Here is a 27,249-nt window from a genome sequence, read left to right on the forward strand (position 1 = left end):
CCATTAAATATTTCTACGAACTACACCATCACTTCGTTATTTATAAATCAAATCACTTCCTAGTTGTCTACACAGAGTTAATTCCACAGCAAGTGTTTAAAATGATACTTTTTGGTAGCATGCTTCACAGCTCAATGGTTCTGAACATTGTGGTTTATGCAATTCAGTCACTCAGACAATGGCCCAGAATCCCACAATCTGTTGGGGGTTATATGAAGAAACAACTAGAGGTTTCTGGGTACTGCAGGTAGCTAGGACTTCTGATGGAAGTGCCTCTCCTTTCATTACCTTGCCCACACAGCCCTCAGCTCTGGATCGGATCACTCCAAAAGGTGGTGAGGTTATCTCCACAGGCCCCGATGTGCCACTTACATTGCCCTGAATCTGATACTTGGCATGTGGGAAAAAAAGAGGTGCAAAGATCTGCATTAGGATTGACAGAAGAGCTGTAGAGACTGCACAAACAGAAGGAAGGGGAGCTATTCCTTCCCTTGCCCAGGTTCTTTCTGGGCCCTAGTAACTAAAAGGTTTTTCTTCTCTCTCATCAACTGGGATGTATTCCACCAACCACCCTCTTCCAGTCTACTTCTAGGTCACATTCCAGCCCTTGAGAAGTACTTATCTAAAGAATTGCATGTGCCTTTGGGAATCTGGAGTTCCTGAGTTCTAACCCTGGCACTGACACCAACTCACGCTGTTACCTTGGGCAAGTTCCTTCCCCTCTCTTTCCCCAGCTGTAAAATAGGGGATCTCTGCAGCTTAGCTGCCTCAGAAAGCGTGCGTGTAGGGCATCTCACTATTTGCAAATGCTGTTGAGATCATCACATGTAAGGTGCTCAAGCAGGACACAAAAAGTACACTGAAGATGCTTAAATGGAGGAAAACACTCTCCCATTCACAGATCTAAACAAATTACCAAAAAATATATTTTATGACTCAAAAAATTCACCTTTTACTACTACTAAACATGAAACTTCAGCCCATAAGGCATTTTATGCAAAAACTTGAAAAACAGTAGCTTATAGTGAGTGCCTCTCTATTATTGGCAATACTGTAATGATCTTTAAACTGCCAATGCAATTTAATAGTTCTCAAACTATGAATATTAATTATCTAAAGTAGGGTTTGAAAGTTAGATGGCAAGGATGCTATTCACATTTCTGTCACTGTCTTCCTGCTGCGTGACTTTGGAAACAAAGTCTCATTTGGAAAAAACACTGTATAAATGCTAAGTATTCTTAAAAGGGAGGTACTTATTTACCCACCTTTTAAACACGGATATCTAGGATCTTATCTTTCACTGCTTTAGTCATTTTAAACCTTTGCAACATGGATTTGCACACATGTAAATTGCTACAAATGCAGGGCAGTGAAAAATCAGGTAGAGATGAGTGCTAAGTATAAGTCTTCCAACCCAACCAACTGGGTTAACATGAAGTGACAGTTTTTGATGTCCATTTCTAATTTGCACTACCAAAAAGTCCTGGGTTAAGATTCTGAGAAACTTTAGAAATCACTTCCTTCTTCATGCACAATATTCCAATAATTATGTTCATAAGTACAAATAAGCCAACTGAAATATGTTCTTGGTTATATAGTTAATTTTTTATGAGACATACCTTAATAGATCTCTGACAGGCCAAAAGAATTTCAGTGTACTAAGTTTTGTTATAACTATATGACTTACTGTGGAAGTACACATTTTAAGAGAAGACCACTAGTGTATAAATTTAAATAGTTTTAAGAAATAGTATTAAACGATTTGTGGTTGCATCAGTGTTTGAAGTTATATAGGTTAAATTTGTCAGATTGTGTATTAAAGTTATGTTTTGTTTGGTAATGAACACTGATCAAATTCAAACCAAGTTAGGAGTAGAATGTTGAAATCTGTGCTTGTAACAAGAAACCAGCTCGATAGTTAACTATAGAAGGAGTAGTGCCCTCTAATTACATATCACCTTTACAACTTTTTGAAATTAGCACAAATCAATAACTTCCAAAAATTTCAAGGAAGTATGACTAGGATTAGAAAGGAAAGGATTCAAAGAGATCCTCAAGTATAAAAACATAACATCCTGGGTTGTCTGACATTTGTAGAGTGTAAAACAAATAATACCTGTAGATTGTACCACAGTATCGCCATGCTTAGCAGGCTCTGGTAGCTGTTGCATGGCAATGAAACCAGTCATAACATATATAAATAGGAACGGGTCATTTTGAACTAGAAACCCTTTTGTTTGAAATTGTGGCTATCAGCAGCATTCTTAGGTGACTGGGAGTGTGTCACGGTTGCTAAGCACCTGTCAACACCTTGCAAATAATGTAGGGCTCCACTACTAATTCTGACAAATGTTACAGTAACATTATTTAATTAGCCAATTTAACTTGCTGTATTACTTCTTTCCTGAAAGTCTCCTAGCACTTATGATAAACAGGCTATTGGTTTTCAAAACACAGTTTTAATGGGCAAGTGATGACAGCACAGAGAACCATTGGTTAGACGTCACCTTTAGCTAGACTGAAATAGATGCTTATTGACCAGAACACTTAAGACAGACTCGGTTTTCACGACAACTCACATTACAAACTCTGCATCAAGCCTGCTCTAATTTCCACAGGCAATACTAGACCTACCAAAAAAGAAAGGAGATGTGTGCGACTATAAAGCTTTAGCAAAGAATCCATAGCAGGTAACAGGTGGCATGGCTGGTGCAGGGAAGTTCACATTGTACCTCCAGTTTTACTTCAAGGGAGGAGTTTCCACTCCAACCCCTTGCCCAGTAGGGTTGTTCCATGGAAGATGTTAGTTTTAAGTTCTGCTGGGGACTTCTAGGAATGCCCTCACTGGCTGCTGACTCACTGCAATCCTAGCCACATCCATGCACTTTTGGAGCTTCACTATCTCCAGGGCTCTCTACACATGGATAGTTATGCCTGCAATTATGACTTCTTGCCTGGCAAACTGCCTTCCACTGTGAGTCTTGTGTCAAGTGGAGATACATCATTTAGTGAATCTCACCCAATGCTTTATAATTCACCATCACAGCTGAATCTAGCCTTAAGCATCAGGTTTTAATCCCCTGGATTGCCTGGAAACCCAGCTGAGTCAACTCATCCAGGTAAGGCAGAAGGGTGAACTATTGTCATCAATTTTCAGATTAAAGATAAGGAATTAAGTTCTGCCACTGGCCTGCTGGGTGATCCTGCACATCACTTCATCTCTGAACCTGAGTTTTCCCCTTTGGAAAATGGGAGTAACAATACTGACCTCCTTTGTAAAGTAATTTAAGATCTCAGATGAGAAGCATTTTATAGAAGTGAAGTACACCTCTACCCCGATATAATGCGACCCGATAGAACACGAATTTGGATAGAACGTGGTAAAACAACACTCCATGGGGGAGGGAGGGGGGGCAGGGCTGCACGCTCCGCTGGATCAAAGCAAGTTCGATACAACATGGTTTCACCTATAACACGAGGACAGCATTATATCTGGGTAGAAGTGTACTAGAAAATGTGTTTCTACGTTTCCCTTATTATTGGCCCAAACTTGTATATACTTGCTACCAAGCACAGTGCGCACTCCATGTGTATTCCGAAAGCAATGTGTTCCAAGATCAGTTCTTTTGCACTTTGTAGGGGTTGTCTGGTGTTTCGGTCATTTGGTTGGTGCCCTAGGTGGCACTAGGATACAACAAATCAATGCAGTCCCAGACCAAAGCAACCCATTTCCAAATTAGAGGGACACCACCAATTTGGGGCAAAACATCCACACGATTTAAAAAAGCATACTACTCTACATGACATTATTTAGAGTTCTTGCTTTTAATGGCACTGTGTGCGTGCTGTCAGTCCCCCCCTTTTTGCTTGTACAGTGAAAGTGTGCCTCGTTTGTTTAGCTCTTCCATATATTAAATATGAGAGAGAGACTTTTTGAAATGAGATAGCATCTGTAAAGCCAGAAGACTTGGCAGGGGAAGGTGTAGTACATAAAACTAATTAAAAATAGTCTAGATTCCAAGGCAATTATCTTTAAGAGTTGGTGATAGAGAAGACACACCGTGGTAGCATTACTCCTTTTTGCTTGCTGGTGGATATAGTGGTGGACACCAGCACCACTATTTTTGTCTCCCCAACCCTCTAACCTAGTTTTCAGATGTGGACCCAACAAACCTATTTTAAGTATTTCCCCTTCATGGCTGGCCTCTACTTCTTACCTGGGATATTTGCTGCTTGATGCTCAGGCCTGTGGCTCATGTCTTCAGTACTTGCTGTCACATCTATGCCAGAGTCCTTCATGTGGCCACTATGTCGCAATGGTCACACAGAGCAACAGCTACTCTTCGAGCTCCTACATTCTTCCTCAAACCTCACTTTGCTGGATCAGGTTTTGCAAAAGCCAAGCCACCCCCACGCTTAGACTGGAACTGAAGCACAACCCCTCTATGGGAGGTTATTTTGTAGAGTTCATGGGCTGGGGTAGTGGCAGCTCTGTGTGACGGTTCCTGGTCACAAGCATCCATTCAGTGGCTCTTCCCTCAACCTGCCTCTCTGGAACCTGCTTTCCAGTGATCTCTCCCATCCCATGCAGCGGATGTGTCTGTGGCTCCTTGACTGATGTTCCCTCCCACAGTACCCTTTTAGTGGGCCCTCCACCTACAAATGAAATTCACCCTTGCTGAATAAATGTTTACTAAAACTAGATTACTAAGCAGTCCAAAGAGGTCAGAGTAGCGATCTTGTCTCAGGACACAAGATTTTCCCTGTACTGACATCTACAAAGCTGTAAATAGTTAATTGCCATCCACCAAGATTTGTTTTAGCTGTGGTTCCTTTTTAATTTATCCCCCCCACACCCCATTTCCTGTTACATAAGAACTATTAGAAAGACCCATGTCCATTGCAGTAGCAATGCTCAAGATGAGCAAGGTGATGAAATACAGATAAGATAATTTTAGGAAATATGTTGTAAAATACTTTATTTGATAAAACTTGCTGTAATATCAGAACAAAACCAAATAAAAAGGTCTTATGCATGATGTCTTGTTTGCAATATTTCATATGTATGTACCTTTGCTTCTACAAACATTACTCCCTCCACAACAAAATAGTCTCCTCCATCTAGATTCTTATAGTACTCCATCACTGCAGCATTCAGATACCACAGTAATAATCATAAGAACCTGAAACGGACTTCCAGGCTTAAGATACCTACATTCATTGGCCTAAATAAATATAACATAAAGTGACCATATATTTAAAACAGACATGGCGATAACTTTTGTACAACAGACATTTTGATCTTGCCACAATCCATTAGTAACATCACTCTAGAACAGAGGTCCTGAACCTGTGGGGCAAACGCTCGGGGAGAAGGCGCGATAGGACCCAGGCCAGCTCCCACAGGGGTGGGGAGGGAGCACCACCCAGCCCCTCCACTCCCAGCATTGCTCCAGCCCCATCCCCAGCTTCGGCCCCCTTATCCCTGACCACGTCTCCTCTCCCATCTCCCAACCTGGGAGCCACAGCTAGAGGTTCAGCTTCCTTTTTTGGTTATTCATCCCCATGCTCCTGTATCATCTGCAAACAGGCTGAGATTATATCACAAGGGGCTGCATGTGAAATGGCCATCTGTTTTCCAAGAACAGTTATCAAATTATGTTTAATCACAATTTCTCCTTGCCTAAAACCTACCCTATAACACTGCTTGAGAAGTTTCCTTAAAAAACAAAAACAAAAAAACAACTTTTAAATGTTCCTTTCGAGTTTCTTTTTCAGGATAAGGCAGCTAAGTTACATACAAATAGAGGTCAGCAAAAATGGTCCCAGGAAACATTAAGAAACCAGATTTCAAAATCAGGAAGTTTGGGGAAGTCCAGATCCTGGGATTTTGACTCAGGTCCAACTATACTTGTTGGGCTCCGTAAGCCATCTCAGGTTTGAGTTGGATCAGGTCCTGGACAGTAGGAGAATAATGAGCATACACACTCGATTCTGTGGCTCACTTTGTAAGAAAAGCATTCTCTTATGGAACTCTCTCTCCTCCCAACACCCCCCTATGGACCAATTCTCAGTTCTCAGCAGAAAAAAAATTCTCCCACCCAAGGATACCTGTGAAACCTCAGTTGTGTTTAAAAAAAAAAAAAAAAAGTAGTGAGTAAACATGGAAGACAACTTGATAAGAAGCATACAGCATAGCAACTGGCCCTCCCCAAAGAGCCAATTTAGATACAAAAAATTGCACTGCTGTGTGCTTCCTTTTCCAAATTACTCAGGCGAGTCCCAAGTTGTCCAGACTGCAAAACAAAGGCAGGTTTTAGGATGCATTGAGTTTTCCTGTTCAGTTAGAAAGGGGGAAGGGTTTACGAATGGACAGATCTGATCAAAATAGGATGTCACCAAATGTTTAAAAAAAAAAAAGCCAAAGAAATGAGTATTTAGATGAAAAAAACTGCAGTAACGCAGTCAGTCAACTTCATTCCCAGTACTAGTGTAGCCTACTACACAAACCCACACTGGAGCATTCAGGGTCAGTGGCCTTTGCATCACAGGAGTCAAGAGTCCTAAATGACATCCATGATCCCACAGACCAGTATTCTGGACAAATAGATAGCCTATTTGGTTCTCTCCAGCATTACAGTCCTTTTGACGCAAGCAGCAGCATGGACTTTCCCAAAACAAGATGTATTTGCCAACAGCCAACTCACCGGTGTCAGAAGGCTAATCCAGAACACATTTTAGCTTTCAAGGGAGAGAACCAAGGAAAGCTATGTCTGATACTCTGACAGATGGGATGGTAGACCAGGTAGAAATAGTACAAGTGATATGAAGAAATGTGCAGACATACAAACCTCAAATTTAAAATATATTCAGTACTCAGATGTGTGCGTCTAACAGCATGGGTAAGGCACAATGCCAGATACAACACAGCTCCACCAATGCACCTCAATTCTGACTTATAGCATGGCCCCTGCTATTCCAGCCCTGGATCCCACACACAGCTCTGCTAACGAACCTCACAACTGACCTGCAGCAGGCTTTTCGTGCTCAAACACTGACAAGTGGATGGAGGGAGCATTTATACACCCAAAGCCTTATTTGCACTGATGATCTTGAGAGCCCCAGGTTTCACTAGCCTTTCACCTCTTGAGCAGACTTGTGATACCCCAGTGCACCTCCATACACATGAAACTGAACAATAAAAAAGGCATTTGAGAAGGAATGGCCATTCTTACTTATGTAAGATCTAATAAAATAATTTTCCCCCTGATGTGTGCTACTAACATAGTATAAATTACACTTCAGATGGCTGCCTTGGAAAACAAGTGGCAAAGACACTAATAAATACTTCATTTTCACACATCACAGCTGAATATGTCCTCATTCGCTGCACTAAGGAGTGCTTGCAGTAGATCTGCTTGGCATCTCTTCCTGTCTTCTGTAATTCTTCATAACACTGTGTATGCCACTCACCAAGAACACCAGCGATATGGCTGCAAAGTAACTAGCGTAGATCATGAACTGCAGAGTGGGAGAGAACACTGGTAAGTTAAAGGCTAGCAAACCCACTCCTCTCCATCCTATATGAAAGGTAAAATATTCCTTTTTTTTTTTTAAATTAGGATTGGTGAATGAAGCATGCTGCACCTAATTCAGTATCTGGAGTTATCATTACTTTCATCAGAACTGGGGAAAGACTCCAGACAAATGGAGTTTAGTCTCTAAGGCTGCTTACCTAAAAGGGACCAATGCCACAGCGTGCGCACAGGAAAACCTCTCACCGAACTAACCAGGAGCTTCACTTGCACAGGGCTACAGGAACATATCTAACGAATAGTGGCAGCCCAGTTCTCCCATACACCTGTGCCTCAAACCCTGTCCCAGTGGGGTGAGATGGGAGCTCAGCCTCCAACCTTGACTACTCAGAGAAAATTAACAAGGTAGTCAGCTGGTGCTAAGTGTGGTTGTGGTTTTGTAACATGGACAGCAACAGAACTGACACACTTTCTTTTTCTTACACCCTCTGAACAGCAACAACCTAGACCAGAATCACAAACAGATGACAGAGGCAGGAGAGAGGCTCCACATCCTGATTTACATCCCTTCCTTCTTCCCCAGTTAGTAAAGATAAAGCAGCGATCTTACCTGTGTGAATATGTTTAACCCAAGACCACTGGAGTCAACAACAATCAAGGTAAGCAAAGTCTGCAGAGCCAAGGCAATGAAAGTATTGATACCAAACACCAGAGCATACCGCTCCATGCTTAGATTAGTAGCAATTTGGAACCTAAGCAGAAAGACAAAGGGAGAAATGTGAATACAGGAGGAAAAGGGAAGAAGGAATCTTTCAGGGTAAAACAATATTTAGGTAAGCAGGCTATGTAGGTTGAAAAGTTAATTCATAAATTGGCTATATATTTCCACCATCTGGCAGTGTGATCTTATCACATCTCACAAGCTAAGCAGGGTCACAGTGGGCTAACACTGGGGAAACTGTCACAGGGAAACCCCAACTGCTGCAGAAAAGAGTTTCAGAAGTTCAGTAAGTTGCACTCTTTATCTGAGTTAGTACTGAAATACCCTCTCCTGGTACCTGCATGGCACTGTGCCATTGGAAGGGGCCATCTTTCAGAAGAGATGCAAAAGACCCATTAACATGGGGTGTATGTACTCCACGCTGGCCCAGCAACTTAAGGGTTAATACAGGCACTGCCAACCACTGCTGACTGGCAGTCTCACAGCAGCAGGGGGGGATACAAGGGCTGGGAAGCAGGGGCTATCAGAGGAGTAAGCAGGCTGGAGAAAAGAGCTCCTGTCAGCAAACGTCTAAAGAGCTGCCCAGGGATGAAAGGACCAACCCCCTGTGGTACCTGAGAACAAAGAGGGTATTCAGATTCCTGGGCACCAGAAAGACTGACAGCCCCACTGAGCTGGGCCCATGCCACGCTAGGCCAGAAGGGGGCACCTTTGCGCTGACTCACACCCTCCTCCTTTAAGGAGGAGACTTGTTATTGGTTGTCTTGGCTAGATTCCAATTTGTCCTACTGAGGAAAACTTCCTCTGCAGTTTACAGTGGGACCGAGAACTTTTTCCATTGGACCATATGAACCAGAACCATAAACTCACTGAACATTAAATCTCACCAAATGAGGGTAAATCCATCCTCATATCCACTCGTACTCCACACCTGAACATAGCCATTATATGAACAACATACCCTCATATCTCAATGTCTGTACTTTGACCCGCTAACCTATTACCCCCAGTTGGGGATATTGCAGGTTATGTATTCCTTACACCATCTGATCCAAACCGAACTTCACACCCCTTGATAATCTGTACATTATTCCCTGATAACCAGAAATTTCTACACTTAAACTCCATACTGTTTTCTTTTTATTTTATCATCTTAATAAAATTCTTAAATCTTTCCTTCGCTTCCTAGCTAACCTGTGCTGTAGCATTTGATTAAAAAGTTTCTGCATTCCACTCCACAGGTGACATTATCTCCTCTCATTTTCCTTCTTGTATGTTTAAACTTTGACCATGTATTACTACTTGCCCCTCTTCCCCTCCCTGTGGCTTCACTCAAATAATGTTTATGGAAAGACATTTCACTGACAGGCAGCACTACCCAGTATTTATAAACAACGACTTTAGTATCACAAAACCTCTGTTCTAACCCCAAAGGTCTGCCACTGAACTGCAGGCAAATTGTCAAAGCTCAAGTGTAAAGAACTTCAAGATCCTTGTGCAAAAGGCACGGCCTACATACAAAGCATTAAGCCAGTTTTGAGACAGACAGCTAGTCTTGTCAAGTTTTTTTTTTTTTTTTAATTAAAATACCTACGTTGCTATCGTGATGAGCAGCATATAGACAATTCTGAAGATTACATATGAGACGTAACACACCCAGATGTTACGAACAGTGTCCATAACATATACAGCAGCAGCAATGATGAGGGAGAACAGGGCCAATGCCACCTCACCCCAGATAGCCCAGGATACTTTTACGTAACCCACAGCAAATACAGCAACAGCTCCTATAAGTAGAAAGGAAAACAAAATACAACTTAATAGTTGCTCAGACATTCAGCTTAAGCCTTCTGTGTTTTAGATTAAGAGAAACCAATGTCTAAATATATGAGATGTGCATGAGGGGAGCTCCACTACTGTGCACATATTAAAAAAAATAAAATAAAAAATCAGAAATTGTAGGGCTGTAAAGAACCTCGAGAGACCATCAAGTCTAACCCCCTGCCTGAGGCATCCCTGACAGGTGTTTGTCTAACCAGTTCCTAAAAACTTCCAATGATGGGGATTCCACAACCTCCCTTGGAAGCCTATTCCAGAGCTTAACTACCCTTGGAGTTAGAAAGTTTTTCCTAATATCTAACCTAAATCTCCCTGGCTGCAGACTAGTCCTATTACTTCTTGTCCTATCTTCAATGGACATGGAGAACAACTGATCGTTGTCCTCTTTATAACAGCTCCTAATATATTTGAAGTCTTATCAGGCTCCCCGTCAGCTTCTCAAGACTAAATGTGCCTAGTTTGTTTAACCTTTCCTCATAGATCAGGTTTTCTAAACCTTCTATCATTTTTTGTTGCTCTTCTCTTGACTCTTTCTAGTTTGTCCACATCTTTCCTGAAGTATGGTGCCTAGAACCAAATGCAGTATCTCAGCTGAGGCCTCACCAGTGTTGAGTAGAGCCGGACAATTACCTTCCATGTCTTACATTCAACACTCCTGTTAATACACCACAGAATATTAAGGATTTTTTTCACAATTGCATCACATAATTGACTCATATTCCATTTGTGATCCACTATCACCTCCAGGATCTTTTCAGCAGTATGACCACTTGGTCAGTAATCCTTAATTTTGTAGTTGTGCATTTGAGATTTTTCCTTCCTAAGTGAAGTATTTGTCCTTACTAAATTTCATCTTGTTGATTTCAGACCAGTTCCCCAATTTGTCAAGGTCATTTTGAATTCTAATCCTGTCCCCCGGAGTGCTAGCAATCTCTCTGTTTGGTGCCATCTGCAAATTTTATAAGCACACTCTCCAAGTCATTAATGAAAATATTGACTAGTACCAAAACACAGGACTGGCCCCCATGGGATATCCTCTCAGTTTGGCAGTGAACCATTGATAATTACTTTGAGTATGGTCTTTCAACCAGCTGTACACCCACCCTACAACAATTTCATCTAGACCACATTTTCCCTAGTTTGCTTATGAAAATGTCATGTGGGACTGTGTCAAAACCCATATTAAAATCAAGAGAGTAGGATTCTCAACAGTACTCATCATTGGACTAACTCATCTCTACCTGAAGTCTGTGGTAAACTCCTACTAGACTTCAATGGGAATAAGAGTCAAGCCAGTACCAAGTGCTTTAGAAAATCCCACCCTAGCTCTGCAAGAAAGCAACCCTGGTGCCCCAGACTGTAGCTGATTCACTCGTTCTCATACAGTCTTCCAGCTCAGACCTGAGTGAGCTATTCTGATCCCATCATCAGGAGGTATTGTACTCTAGCAGTCAGGTTTGTTCTGTTACTTATTTAAACTTGGCCGAGCACTATGGAGGCAGGTGGTCAAATGGTCAAAGGCAGAGAGGTGGGAATTAACCTGCTGGGTTCTGTGCCTAGAAAGTGATGATCTGTACGGGGTCAAGCCTCTCATGATCTAGGGGGGAGGGATAGCTCAATGGTTTGAGCATTGCTCTGCTAAACCCAGGGTTGTGAGTTCAATCCTCGAGGGGGCCATTTTGGGAGGGGGTTGGACTAGATGACCTCCTGAGGTCCCTTCCAACCCTGATATTCTATGATTCTAGTCCTCAGAGGTGCTGAACAACCTGTTCCCACTGAACCTCAGGCAAGTGCTCAGCACCTCTGGGGAAGGGAAGGAATACAAACTCGTTAATATTCATTGCCTCAGTTTCCCCAACTAGGCTAGGAGGGTGATACACAGCTATGGAGCCTAATGCAGTATCATTTAGTGCTCCTGAGTGAACACGTTAGAGCAGTATTAAAAGTATCCCCACAGCTGTGACAAAGAATGTCCAGTACACTTCTATTACACAAAAGAATTTTCACTTATGCCTTACCTGACCCTTTCAGTCAAGCAAGGCCTTTGGCAACTGAGGTTACAAGGCAGACTACTTTGAGGCTCACAGGTTTCTTCCAATACTTCCAACTAAAAACGGTGGTGGCTCAGTCTGTTTGAGCAATAAAGTCATAGATCCTCAACTGCATTTAAACTGGCAGTCATGTTAACACCTAACTATACATAGGGAGTCTGTCATACATCTGGAGAGTTTTGTTAAGCATTCCAGAGCTGCAACTGCTTTGGGAGGGTCCTGTAACACTGCACATCACAGGTAGAAAGACCAGGTATTTCCACATTTCAATACCTACCTCCTGGATTACAAAATCAGCGCAGTGCAGCTGAGTCACCCTTAGACATTACACATGAAATTCACCCAATGAAAATTTGATTCAGTGTCATTCTCTCACCTGTACATGCTAGGAAGCAATGCAACATCAGACCTGTTTTGGCAATACTGAGTTTGAAGGACATAACGTGCTAGTTCTGTGGTTTGGTATAGTGTTTAGATGCCTTGTGACATGCACCCATTGAAACTGGAGTTTAGTAGGTAGCTTACCTAGTAACGTAGAAACTGCCTCCACGCCACCATTATAGATCTCGAAGCTCTGAGAAGGCAGCACCATTTCCCACAAGCCTTGCGTGTAGTTTATTACCTGGAAGTAGCCACAAGTTGAGAATGCCCACCACACAGACCAGCAGAGCATAGGCCGGGAGGAATAGCAGTGCAGGAAGTCCCGCCATAGCTCTTTGAGCACCTTTGAGAGATCCACTTTCTGCTCCTGCACAGATTTAAAAAAAAATAAAAAATCATCCCATTTCCGAATGATTCACCTTACTCCACAGATGCACTTACCACTGGCAGGAAGTTGCAGAGCAATAGCCCTGGATACACCACAACTCAGTCTGTCACAGAGTAGGCAACAAAGTATCCCCACCAGGCTGTCCCCACCAGCGACACGTTTTCCCACCCTAACCCTGCACGGGTGAAAAAATAGTTCATTCTCCATGATCTATGTAAACCTTGGCCTCTGTGCTCTAATGGCCAATTTACTGCTAGCTGTAGTGGAGGAGAGACTGATTTTCCGCTCCCTACCCTATTCGTTAGGAACTGGACAGAGGCCACCAACTTATTTCACACAGGCCACAGAGCCATCAAATAACAGCTTCCAGTCATTGCCAATCTGACCTGGATTTGAGCCAGAGACCAAGTAGTAAGAGTTTGAGAGCAACCACAGAAGTTTTCCCAAGCAGGTATTTGGAAGTTTCCCACAAAACCAGTTTTCAGAGATTACAATTATTCAAATTAGTGGTCCTATTACATAGCTTCATACCCCATTTATCAAGAGATGCAATATAATTACATAGGTCAAAAGGCTCAGACAATCAGAGATATGTTGTTTGGAGGAGATCTGAACAGTGATGGAGAGTCTATGGAGCAAAGATAGAAGAAGGTTGTTTCAACAAACACAGGAGCTGCAGAGCAGAAGTTTTTTGCAACCACAATTGCTGGACTGCGTGAAGAAAAAGAAACTTACAGTCTCTTCTCATACAGCTCACCTGGAATAAGGTTGGATAGAGAAGTTCCAGGGAGAGATTTTTGGAAGTGTTTACCTTGGGTGGAAAGAGCAGAAGTTAATTATCCATCAGAGAGGCTGGTTACTTTAGTATCTAATGTGGAATTATATTCCCTACTGCTTTATGTGAACAGCACCAGAGAAAATTAGTACTAGCTTGCTTTGTAATAGAGATGCTAGATTTCAGACTACTTGGTTCAGTAGCAGATCTAGTAACTCCTCATGCCAAATGAATTTAACAGTATGCAGGAGTTGTACAGAGTAATTCATCTTGTACCAAGACACTGCAGGGTTCTTCCCAAAACCATTAAGGGTCATATCAGCACCATTAGGATTTCTCCTCCCCAAACCCCCTACAATGGACACCAGCAGCCCCTTATGCATGGAATGCCCTTCCTGAACTAGTTTGTGAAGCTCCTGTCCCATCCTTCAAATCAGTCCTCAAAACCCAGTTCTACTGTGATTCCTATTAGCAACTGGAGGCTTTATATCAAGTTACATTTATTAAAAAAAAATGTTGAGAATGTTAAGGTTGAGAAGTCAAGCCCCTGAAAGTTAGGAGATACCATTTTTCTGGCGGTCTGTGCAATCTTAATTTTACTCTCTTATACAACCATTCTGTACACTGAATGAAGCAGGGGTCCTGTGGGGCGGGGGGGAGAACCAGTATATGATCATGCAATTAGACATGATCATAATGCACACAAGAGGGCCAAATTAAGGTTGCCCAGGCAATCATAAAACTGGCATTTCCCTACTTTTGAGTGCTAGACTCTGCAACCTAAATAAATAATGTTATTTTCATGTAATTTATATGTAATTTGAGCTGAGGGTTGGTTGTTTTTTTTTTTTAAAGATAACCAAATTCTACTGTGGACAACCCTCCTCCCTGAATCATGGTATGCTGAATGTGAATGAGACTAGGTGTAGGAGGGGGATGTTAGCTTTCCTGATGCAAAAAATACCTCACCGATGCCAGCTTAATGTTTACTGTATAAGGAGAAAGTAGCTGCTCAGTAATGACCAGCTTCTCTCATCTTTCAGGAATGACCAGGCCAGAGTTCTCAGATTCACATGAATCAGAGCCACTGAAGAAAAGAGAATTACAGGTTTCAGAGTAGCAGCCGTGTTAGTCTGTATTTGCAAACAGAAAAGGAGTACTTGTGGCACCTTAGAGACTAATAAATTTATTTGAGCATAAGCTTTTGTGAGCTACAGCTCACTTCATCAGATGCATTCAGATTTATACACAGCTGAATTGGAATTAAGTTGCAAACTGGATACAATTAACTTAGGCTTGAATAGAGACTGGGAGTGGATGGGTCATTACACAAAGTAAAACTATTTCCCCATGTTTATTCCCCCCCGCCCCCCTTCCTCAGACGTTCTTGTCAACTGCTGGAAATGGCCCACCTTGATTATCACTACAAAAGGGTCCCATCCCCCCTTCACCCCCCTGCTCTCCTGCTGGTAATAGCTCACTTTAAGTGATCACTCTGGTTACAGTGTGTATGGTAACACCCATTGTTTCATGTTCTCTATGTATATAAAACTCCCCACTGTATTTTCCACTGAATGCATCCGATGAAGTGAGCTGTAGCTCACAAAAGCTTATGCTCAAATAAATTTGTTAGTCTCTAAGAGACTTACAGACTACCAGCCCTTCCAGCCACTCTCCTGATCCTCCAGTACTACAATGTGAGTGGCAACTGGCATGCTTGGTTTCATTCATGCAATAATAGGACAGTAAATAACACCTGTCATCCAAGGATCACAGAGCATTTACAAGTGGACATTATGGTTCGGTTAAGTGGTGGAGAACTGAGCCACACAGAAATAAAGTGACTTGCCCATAGTTCATTCATAGCTAGGGCCCTACTAAATTCAAGACTGTGAAAAACGTGTCACAAACCATTAAATCAGATCTCCACTGTGAAATCTACCTATTGTAGGGGAGGAGGAGGGGCAGGGCTCCGACTGTGCATCAGGGTCCAGCTGCTAGCCCCAGCAGGGCTGAGCAGGAACAGCACTTCCTCTTCCCTTGCATGACTGCTCTCAAAGGGAGATTAGACCCATCACTGGGCACCTCCTGAAGCTGCAGAAAGCTCCATGGCTATGCTGCCTTCAGAGCTGGGAGAGGTTCCCAGAGATGGGTCTGATTTCCTCTGTGCTGCTAGCAGAGCCCCAGCCGGGCTGGGGAGGGAAGGGACTTCCTCTTCTCCTGCACAGACACTGTCGGGAGCGGAACATGGAACCGCAGCCAGTGGGACCTGCAGGGGCAGTGCCTGTGGACAGGGGTTGTGTGTGGAGCCACCTACCCCCCCCCGCCTCTCCCCCCAGCACCAGGAGCTGCTGCCGGACATGCCAGCCGTTTCCAGGAGAGGCACGGGGCCAGGGCAGGCGGGGAGTCTGCCTTAGTCCCACTGTGCCACCGCCCGGGAGCTGCCTGAGGTAAGCAGCACCCAGCCAGAGCCTGCAACCCAACCCCCGGCCCCAGCCTTGAGACCCCTCTGCACCCCATCCCAGAGTCTGCACCCTAAACCTCTGCCCCAGCCCCCTCCCAGAGCCTCCACCTTGCACCCCAACCTGCTGCCAGAGCCCTGAGCCCCCTCCCAGAGCCAGCACCCCACATCCCCTCCTGCACCCCAATCTCCTGCCACAGCCAAGAGCCCTCCTGCACCCAAACTCCCTCCGAGAGCCTGCACCCTGAACCCGCTTCTGCAACCCAATCTCAGCCTGGAGCCCCTCCCACATTCCAGCCCAGAGCCCGCACACCCTCCCAACCCCCTGTCCCAGCCTGGTGAAAGTGAGGGAAGGTGGGGGAGAGTGAGCGGGGCGGGACTTCAGAGAAGGAGCAGGACAAGGGTGTTTGGGTGTGTGTGATTACTGTTATTTCTACATTTTCTTTGAGGTAGATCCTGGGTTGCACTTAAATTCAAAAAATGATCTTGTGCTTAAAAAGGTTGGAGACCACTGCTCTAGTTTTTTCTCAGCTCTAGTAGCTATCAGACACTCCCTGTGGAATCATTTGTTGGTGCTCTGCCAGTTGCAGTGAGTTCAACTGCCTAGATCCTTGTTCTCTGGGTGGGTACAAACAAATGCAATTTTCTGATAACAAAATACAACCAGTTTGAGGACACATCAGCACAAAACAGTGAATGCTGTTTCTATTCTTGATCTGAGCAGAGGATTTCAGGTAGAGCATGGATTTAGGTGTAGGAAGCAGCCACTAATTCTTCAGGTCCATAGTGGTAGATATTGGATGCTTCAGAAGGCAGGATCCCCTAAACTTTTTTTTAATTGTGCAATGCTGCACGTGGAGAGAGAAAATTCTTCCCATCAGGTTATGCACGTGAGGTTCAACAGTCATTATCTTAACATGCAAAATTATTATAGAGCAATGTGATTCAGCTCTACGTTGGTTTTAAAAAATAATAATAATGGAGCCTCAATATTTAAGCCTGGTGTAATTTAACTCCATAGATGGCTGTAGTTGATCTCAGAAAGCATTCCCTTTATTTTAGATTCTCCATCAAGGCCTCCGTGGTCTTGTATTATAGGACATAGTAATAAAAACATGTCATTCTGTTTCATTTATGATTTAGGGGTTTACTGAAAAAGAGATCAGGTTTGTTTGTTTTGTTTTTAAACTAAGTGCTTTCGGCCTATGGAGTATGCTGCAATGGAAGACAGGATCCTTGCCTCATGTAGCTCACGATCGACTGCCTCAACATATCCTTTCCTCCCAAGTAGAAGAATTCTGAAGGTGTTTACAGCTATTACTATATGAAATGGTCAGTGAAACTGACAAAGATTGCTGATGCCACTGTGGACAAATAGTCCAGATACCGGTGGGAGTGACTGAACAAATCCTCAGGCTGAAGGTCAGAGAGGAGGAAGCCTTTTGATTAAGATCACTTGTTCAACAGTCCATTACATATACCTGAGTGATCATGGAACTCCCCCAACCCATCCCACTAAAAGCAGCAAAATAAAAGAAAGACTTCCCTTCATCTATGCTCAGCGGTTCCTTTAGTTCTGTCAGTAAAGGGGCCTTGCAAAACTGTTAGATTGGGTAAGATTAATTCCCTGGAATGTTAATAGGTTTAATTCTCAGCAGTAGCCTATGAAAGGATAAACCCTTCTGGCTAAAATGAAGCCCAACATTGTTGCCCTCCTTCCACTCATTGCTCGGGATAATATTTGAAAAGAAGCCTGACCGGGGAGACTGACACATTATATAGTCATATTGGCTCTAGCTCTGCTGAAATTCTCATGCAGGATTTTATCTTACCTTGCAACTCCCTATTGCAGGCACTTCTCATGTCTCAGCTTTCCAGCATATGCAAGAGTGATACAGTCCAAATTTTCGTGTGTGCTTGTAGTACTTTGAATTTTGCCCCAACCTTAACTTCACTGACTCTCCGTTCACTTCAGGATCCAGCTAGAGATTGATTTATTTTTATTAAAACTCTCCATGGACTTACGCTAACCCATCTTATGGGCCTGGTCTCTCCATACTCCCCTCAAATTCAGCATCAGCCTCCTCCTGATAAAAGTTTTGACCAAACAGACCCTTGTATTCACACCCGACACACTAGTGTAATAATTTTTGTACAAAATATGCCTTTTGAGGTATCACTTGAAAACTAAAAACTCACTGATCAATAATATCGTGGTAAAGTGTATGTAGCAACATTATATGTAAAGTTACAAATTCCCTGTCTGATGTTGGTAGCACATGTTCAAACCCATGCAGTCCCAACTAGAAAGCAGTGGCTAAACAGGTCTGTTCTAAACGGAATGTGTTTACCTCCATTTACATATACACAGAGACAGTGCAAATCTGCATTTCAGCATACACAAGGGAGAAGAAAGAGGATGGGGGCACCTTCACCCCCAGACTCCACATAGCCGTATTTACTGTTTGAATAAACTTTACTTTGACGGTTAATCCTCAGAAGAATCTACTTCAAAGGGGGACTGGACTATAAAAGTGAGAGGCAAATACACACTCGGGGATCTCTCTTTTTTTTACCTAAGACAACAAAGGAACTTGGACTTTTGGGAGGGATTCTGACCTGAGAATTTGGTTAGCCCTGTTGCTGGCAACAGGCAATAAGGATTTTACCTTGAGCCAAGTCTAGCTAGTTAAGTTTTCGTTCCCAAAAAGCATTTTATCTTTATGTCTCTTGTAACCATTTCTGACTTCAATGCCTAACATTTGTACTCAAAATCACTTTTAAATTAAATAGAACATTTAAGTACAACTAATCTAGGATTGTGTTTAAACTGAATTGTTTGGTAACCCCAAGTAGCAAACTGTTGTACATTAACCCCTTACATGGGCAACAGATCTATAATATCTGGTGTGTCCAGGAGAAGGCTGGGCAGTGAAGAACATATTTTGGGGGGGAAATTTGGGACTGGGAGCGTGTTGGGGTCAACCTGCAAGTAACAATGAAGGCTGCTGGAAGCAAGCGTGTGACTACAGTGTTGCAGACAGGCTCCTGGGGTCAGAAGTGCTGAACCAGGGTAGTGACTATATAGAAAGAAAAGGAGGACTTGTGGCACCTTAGAGACTAACCAATTTATTTGAGCATAAGCTTTCGTGAGCTACAGCTCACTTCACTCAGGGTGCGATCTGCATGCTGGCAGGCTGATTGTGAGCAACCCAAGATTGAAGAGCAAGCGGTAAGCGACCCAACATTGAATCCCCTCACTCGTCTGGATTGTCCCTCGGAATGTGATACAAATATCACCAACAACAATGCAAGAGCTTTCTCCTCTGTAGCTCCTAACATCTTTTCATCAAGCTGACTCTCCATCTCATTTCAAGTCCCTCCTAAAGGACTTTTTTAATCCATGAGTCCTTTGTCACTTACTGATCTTATACCTGCACCACAGTGTATACACACAAGTGTCTGCTGTGATTTACTGTCACTCATTATAAAGAATTTCAGCTGAGTTAGTACAAAAAGGTACTCTAAGATACTTCCAGGATCAAAAAATAGGACTAAGTTTGTTGCAGTCCAGTTACAGCAACCACATATGCCAAGTGGTAATAAGTTAATTATAGAACTGGGCAACTGGACAAATTTAAAATACTCCCGCAGGCTTGCATCAGAACTTAGTGCACACAACCCTGAATTCTTGTACTGATTCAGTATCTTCCTGGCCAGATTAAATGATTAGCAAGTTAACCTGCAATAAAACTCTGTAGTTCCTCAGTTTTTTTTATCACCCGGTTATTGAGGTGGCAGAGGCAAGCTGCATATTGTGATGCCATGGGGTGTATTAACTGCACTTTGGGCACCCATAAGGTTCTCACTACCTCCCCCCAAAAGTGTTTCATTTCTTAAATAACTGAATGGGAATTTATGAATTTCCTCTTTCATAATATAAAGCACTAGAGAATTTTAAATAAAGTGACCAGGTACCTGCAGGAATAATGCACGACATGTGTTTTGCAATGTTCGGGTCGCAACCCAGTACTGGGTCACAGCATGTAAGGCACTGGGTCGCCTTGCTCAGCACCCAGGGACCCTAGCAGCTCCGGTCAGCAATGCCAACTGGGACATTAAAAGTCCCGTTGGTGATGCTGCCCAGCTAAGGCAAGCTAGTGCCTATCTGCTCCAACACCATGCTGCACCCCAGAAGCGGGTCCAGCTTCTAAGTGGGGGGGGGGCCTCTGCGCACTGCCCCCACCCCAGACACTGGCTCCACACTCCCATTGGCCAGGAACTGGACAATGGGAGCTGGGGTGGTGGTGCCTGCAGGCAAGAGCTGCTTGTATGTCTCCGCCTAGGAGCCAGACCTGCTGATGTCTGCTTCTGGGGTGCAGCACACTCCATGGTGCCTCCCACACTCCAACCCCCTGCCCCAGCCCAGATCCCGCTCCCACATCCTGAACCCCTCATTCCTGGCCTCACCCCTGCACCCCAACCCTCTGCCCCAGCCCTGAGCCCCTCCCACACCCATCATCCCCAGCTCCACTGGGTCACAGGCATCAATTTTCTTCATTTGGGTCCCCAGAAAAAAAAGTTTGAAAACCACTGCACTACAATACTGTGTGATCAAAAGGAAGACAGGAAAGCACTTTTCTGTGCCACACGTAGGTGAGGGGGTAGAGAGGGATACCTTTTGCTGTCAGGTAATTGAGACACACAGTTCACTACATATACAAGGTGGCCATGATAGTGACATGTTCCAAGGAAGTGGAAGACAACAGCATAGCTTACCTGTGGCTCTGCAGAATGCTCTTCTACATTTAAGGGAACTTTCGATTCAATGTCTTCCCACCCAGGGACCCTTTTTAAGGCAGCATCATCTTGGATGACAGCTCCATTTTTACAATCTAGAACTTTCATCTCCCTACTGACCTGGCTTCTCAAGACGAGGTGAAAGAAAAGACTTTTCTGTGGCATTGGCAGAAACCAGGCTGTGGCAAAAGCCACAGACACAGAGGTCAGGGAGATGACGTTCAAGCTGAACAGGGACCAACTGGCAACCGATACCAGAACCTGTCCACAGATGGAACCCACAGTGTAACCCACCAGGGTGGCACTTCGACAGTAGCTGGTGACTTTCTGGTACAAGTTCAAGTCCACAATGCTATAGATGTAAGAATAATAGGCAATCTCCGTAGCAGTCACCAATCCATAGAAGAACTCGAGAAACTGAATAGCTAGCAATCCTTGGGCGTAGAGCAGCATGAACCATGTCACTATAAGGCTCAGTCCCTGGAGAAGGATTACAGGTTTGTACCTGAGATAGTCTGTTGCAAGGAATACAGGAAACAGCAACACCAAATATGAGTAGGTCCATACTGGATAAATTTCATTGAAAACCTGTATGAAGAAAAGCAAGCCATTAACCAATCACCTGGGAAAGTAAACTTTGTGTATTTGAAAGTTCAAAGAAAAAAGGATTACTAAACACAGACATTTAAGAAACAGCTAGTAAAACCGTTTCCCAGCAATGCCAACAAAATACTGAACAAAATGCAACATCCCTCCCTTCTACCTCTAGTTAGTGCTGTACAGGGAGCTAGAGGTAACAGTAGACTTGAGTTTGGATACTTAAAATAAAAATCTTAAATTTATACATGTCATTCCATCCCCAGAATTCACAGAGTGCTTTACAAATGCATTTCACTAGTGGAAGAAAATTATTGTAACAGCTGTTTACCAGAACACCAGACTACTATATAGATGCTTAACTACTTGCATAAGGCTTTCCAGGTGTAGATCACACAGTACTTTACAAAAGTGGGTAAGTTACTTTGTAATGTATTTGCGAAGAGAAAAGGAGTACTAGTGGCACCTCAGAGATTAACCAATTTATTTGAGCATAAGCTTTCGTGAGCTACAGCTCACTTCATCGGATAAATAGGAAGTGAGCTGTAGCTCACGAAAGCTTATGGTCAAATAAATTGGTTAGTCTCTAAGGTGCCACAAGTACTGCTTTTCTTTTTGCGAATACAGACTAACACGGCTGCTACTCTGAAATTTGTAACGTATTTATAAATCATTATACATTTTACATCCGAGGAAACTGACTTGTCCAAAGTCACATAACAGATCGGTGGCAGAACCAGGAACAGAACCCAGGAGGTCAGGATGCCAGAATACAGTCCAGTATCCTAGCCACTAATTAAGTTAAGGGCAAGTTTAGATCTGAACCTGCAACTAGTACATTTGTTCATTCCTCCAATGAAGAGGAACATTACTATTAATGTAATTAACCAAAAAGTGATCATGCTTTACCACTCATTTGTTAGTGAAAAAACAGTAGTAGCTGTTGCTTCTCTACTTTGTTTCTCTTACTACTTTGCCATGTCACCAACTGACATTTACTTTAAATCAGTAGCAAATTCATTACCCGTTATAGTGGACACTATCAACATGAAACAGTTGACATGTACTTTTTTTTTAAAAAATCCAGATTCCGGATCAGTGCATCAGCTAAAAAGCCTGCCCTGAAGTTAGCCTTTACAAAATTCCTTTTAAGATTATTTGTATGGGGTTTTTCTGGTTCCCTGTTGGGAATATCTTTATAAACACCAACAAAGAGGAAATTGACTATACACCAAGTGCTGTCAAACACTCAAACTATATTGTGTTATACATTATGACATTCTCCTAAGCAAACCAGGGAAATGTGGTCTAGATGAAATTACTATAAGGTGCATGCATAACTGGTTAAAAGACTGTACTAAAAGAGTAGTTATCAATGGTTCACAGTCTAACTGGGAAGGATTTATCTAGTGGAGTCCCACCGGAGGCTCTCCAGGGTCCATTACTATTCAACATTTTAATTAAGGACTTAGATAATGGAGTGGAGTGTATCCTTATAAAATTTGCAGATGACACCAAGCCAGGAAGGGTTGCGAACACTTTGGAGCCCAGGTTTAGAATCCAAAACAACCTTGACAAATTAGAGAACTGGTCTGAAATCAACAAAATGAAATTCAATGAAGACACATACTACACTTAGGAAGGAAAAAATGAGTTGCAAACACAAAATGGAGAATAACTAACTAAGCAGTAGAACTGCAGGAAAGGATCTGGGGGATATAGCAGATAACAAATAAGGGTCACTGACCTCGAATAGATTACCAACAAAGTTGTGGAATCCCTGTCACTGGAGGTTTTTAAGAACAGGTTAAAGAGGGATGAACTAGGAATACTTGTTTCTGCCCAAGCGTAGGGCAGGGGTAGCTAATAGGCAGACTGTGTGCCAAACTCAGATCGCCAGAAGCTTTTGAATGGACTGCAAACATTTTATTTATTTATCATTATTGTTATTATTTTTGTATTATTTTCTCTAGAGTCTGGATCTAGACTATATTTTGACCAAGAAATTTGGACCTTGACAAAAAATTACCACCTTTGGCATAGGGGGACGAACTACTAGATTACCTCTCCAGGTTCCTTCCTGCCCTACATTGCAATGTTTCCCTGTAAAAATTTATAGCAATCTTAAGTGTAATTTAGAATGATAGTGCATACATTTTCAGACAGAAGCGTGACTTATGTGACAGTGACCCTTTAAACGTTTAATTTTTAGGCCATGGACATTAAGGTTTTGGGAGAGCAGGTCCTCCTGTGAAGATTTTCTTCCCAATAACAGCTATTCTCAGTTTGTACTCTGGCACTGCCAATCCTGGGGCATGGACCAAGATTAGATAAAACAGAGGTGGGCAAACTATGGCCTGCGGGCCACATCGAGCCTGCGGGACCCTCCTGCCTAGCCCCTGAGCGCCTGGCCCGGGAGGCTAGTCGCCGGCCCTTCCCCTGCTGTTCCCCGTCCTGCGCAGCCTCAGCTCACTGCACCGCCGGCACAATGCTCTGGGCGGCACGGCTGCAGAGCCTGACCTGACCCAGTGCTCTGTGCTGCGCAGTGGCATAGCTGGCTCCAGCGCTGCCAGCCACTAGTGCTCCACGCAGCGCAGTAAGGGGCCAGCTGCAGGGGGGTTGGATAGAGGGCAGGGGAGTTGGGGGGAGGTCGCGTGGGCAGGGGTCAGGGGTGTGGATTGGGGTCGGAGCGGTCAGAGGGCGAGGAACGGGGGGTTGAATGGGGACAGAGGTCCCGGGGGAGGGGGAAGTCAGGAAGGAGGGGGGGGGTTGGATGGGGTGGCGGGGGGGCAGTCAAGGGACAGGGAGAAGGGGCAGTTGGATGGGGCAGTCGGGGGAGGTCAGATGGGGCAGCGGGGGCAGTCAGGGGCAGGGGTTCACGGGATGGGGGTGTGTTTGGTTGGGGCAGGGGTCCCGGGGGGGTGTCAGGGGGCAGGCCATGCCTGCCTGTTTGGGGAGGCACAGCCTCCCCTAACCAGCCCGCCATACAATTTCCAGAACCCGTTGCGGCCCTCAGTCCAACAAGTTTGCCCGCCCCTGAGAGAAAACCAAAATCCACCAGGAGTACAGGCACTTCCTACAAATCAGAGATGGCAGAATTTTTTTGAGGCGTGTGGAGGAGGGAGAGAAGTGTCTTCAGTAACCTTGGATAGACCTTATTATTTCACCCTGATCCTCCTCCAAAACTTCCCATTAACTCCACAGACTTCTCAATCAGCTCTTCCTGCCAGACTTCTTCGTTGTCCTTCCTCCCTACCTCAAGCAAATAGCCTTGGCCACCTTTTAACAGACCAGCCGTTGAGTTCTCTCACAAGTGGAGCACCTTCACTCTTTTGTATACAATTCATTGCTGCATACGCGCTCCCCTCTGAACTGCAGAGCTCAGATCCCAAGGATGCTCTAAGGCGATGTCTACACGACACAGCTTTTAGCTGTGTCGCTAAAAGTCGGGCAGTGTAGCTGCTGTTTGTCGGCAAAAATACTTCCACCCCCAACGAGCGGTGTTCGCATTGTTGACAGGAGAGTGCTCCTGCTGACAATGCGGTGTTCACACTGACACTTGCGACAGCAAAACTTGTGTCTTTCGAGGGGGGATGGGGGGGGACAATACCTCTGAGCGATAAAACTTTTATCAGTTAATTGCCAGTGTAGACATAATCTTAATCTGGATGCTGTCTGCATTACAGGGGCCAAATATTGCCTCTTTGGCATTTCCATCGTCTTGTAGGCACGCAGGCAGCAACGTCCAAGGCCATGCCAATCAACATCTGCTGCCCCTAAACCGGGGGTCGCGAGGTTATTACATGGGGGGTCACGAGCTGTCAACCTCCACCCCAAACCCCACTTTGCCTTCAGCATTTATAATGGTGTTAAATATATTAATAAAGAGTTTTTAATTTATGGGAGGGTCTGCTCTCAGAGGCTTTCTACGTGAAAGGGGTCACCAGTAAAAAAGTTTGAGAGCCACTGCCACTAAACCATGTACAAATCTATTCCAAACAGAAATTTGATGTTCTTGTTGCTTTGTTTTTTAAAGTAAAAAATATTAATCTGGAGTCTAGCTTGTTTTTGCAGAGCTAAATAAGAGTGATCAGTAAGCATTTAGTGCTATTTGACGGTATTTCTCAAGAAGGGGAATGGTTTCAGATACACAGAAAACTGCATTCTCAACACATGACAAAATTATTTTTAAATTCCCTGGTATTTCCCAGACATTTACACGTGAGGAACACCAGAAAACTAGTTATCAATGGGAAGTAAGAGAGCGTGTAAACAAACCAACATTTTTGCTCCAAATCACCAGTCTGAATTCAATCAGCTGTGATCAAGAGTCATTGTACTGAAATCTACTTGACAAGAAGATCCCCAATACTTCAGATTTGTTTTTTATGTTTAAATGCCCCCATACGCTCTTCCTTTGTCAGACAAGCCAAGAGCAGGTCAGAGACTTAGCCTGTATCTAGTACTGAGAGGGTAGTTATGCTTACAACTGACAAAAACAAAAAAACATTTTACAGCAAGACAGCTAACGTGTGTGAGTTATATTGCTGTAAAAATCCTACTGGAGACAAGGCACAAGTAGTTTTTAATAAAATGTAGCTAGGAGGAGGAGGAGAACACTATACCCCACACCTGGGTTTGATCTTACCTCGGCTGCATCAGGGTAAAAACGACATGTGCCTTCTCTCCACTAGGATTTACAGTAAGATAGCTAACATGACTTAGCAATCTCACTGCTTACAAAACACATACTCTCTCCAGCTTCACGTTGAGGCATGTTAGAAAGGTAACATAGGGCAAGCTTACACCACTAACCCCTGCCACCCCTGTCCTGAAGAACAAGGATACATTGAGTGTATACAGTGCTCTAAACAGGATGATCTCAAGCACCTTACAAAACCTATTACCCCAATTTACAGAAAGGGAAGAGGGAGCATAAATTTAAGTGATTTTTCCAAGTTCACACAATCAGTGGCAGAGCTTAAGTCCTGACTCATGCTGCCCCAAGCTAATAGGTAGGCACCACTGCCTCCCTGAAGCCTAGCTCAAAAAACAAACAAACAAAAAAACCCACACCTTAACAAGGAGTCACATTTCAGCAAGGGGTGCAGTAGGCAAACTCCACCGGGATGATGCCATTTTGTCTCCCTACAATCCCCGACAATTCCGCCTGCCATCAGACAGTCGCCGTGGGGTGGGGCTGCTGTGCACAGCTCCCCTCTCTCCCCCCGGAGGGGGCGCTCTGCGGGGGAGAGAGGGAAGGGGGATGCAGATACAATTCCGGGAGTTCTGCGTTAATCCGCAGTTGGGGGGCACGGGGACGGGACACCCCTAGATGGGGCGAAGAGTGTCGCACACCGCCGCCGCTCCCCCCAGCACCCCGCGCCGCCGGCGGGCCGGTACCTGGGTCTCGGTGAGGTTCTTGTCCGGCCCCAGCAGGTAGCGGGTGAGGAAGGGCTCGGAGGGCCGCAGGCTGGCGAAGAAGCCGTAGAGGCAGAGCAGCGCGGTGGGCAGCACCCAGCAGCGGCCCCGGGGAGCCCGCCCGGAAGCAGGCGGCGCCCGGAGCCCGGCCCGCGCTTCCATCCGCGGGGGCCGGCTCGCGACTCAGCGCGGGGCCCCCAAGGGACTCACGCGCCGCGGAGTCGCCATCCGCCCGCACGCGCTGCCAAAGGCACCTCTAGCCCGGCGCCGCCGCTCAAAC

At 44.3% G+C, this 27,249-nt stretch overlaps 1 protein-coding gene across 1 annotated transcript; it reads right to left on the reverse strand.

Annotated features, from left to right (window-relative positions):
* Nucleotides 1-1,165: 1,165 nt before the first annotated feature.
* SLC19A2 (solute carrier family 19 member 2) lies at nt 1,166-27,249 on the reverse strand. Its single transcript, XM_073308086.2, has 6 exons — nt 26,952-27,249; nt 20,931-21,539; nt 12,672-12,894; nt 9,851-10,043; nt 8,146-8,287; nt 1,166-7,521 (listed from the first exon to the last, which is right to left on the reverse strand). Exons 1-6 carry the CDS (start codon nt 27,129-27,131, stop codon nt 7,393-7,395), a joined length of 1,476 nt encoding a protein of 491 aa, XP_073164187.1. The 5' UTR covers nt 27,132-27,249; the 3' UTR covers nt 1,166-7,392.

Source organism: Lepidochelys kempii, chromosome 1 (assembly GCF_965140285.1).
Source record: "Lepidochelys kempii isolate rLepKem1 chromosome 1, rLepKem1.hap1, whole genome shotgun sequence".
NCBI lineage: Eukaryota > Metazoa > Chordata > Testudines > Cheloniidae > Lepidochelys > Lepidochelys kempii.

Coding starts and splice junctions, on each gene's coding strand:
- SLC19A2 (XM_073308086.2), bottom strand. CDS start 27,131: ATGGAAGCGCGGGCCGGGCTCCGGGCGCCGCCTGCTTCCGGGCGGGCT. Junction 12,895..20,930: donor AGCATTCTGCAGAGCCACAG/GTAAGCTATGCT, acceptor AAATCTGTGCAG/GAGCAGAAAGTGGATCTCTC. Junction 10,044..12,671: donor GGCAGTTTCTACGTTACTAG/GTAAGCTACCTA, acceptor TTCTACTTATAG/GAGCTGTTGCTGTATTTGCT.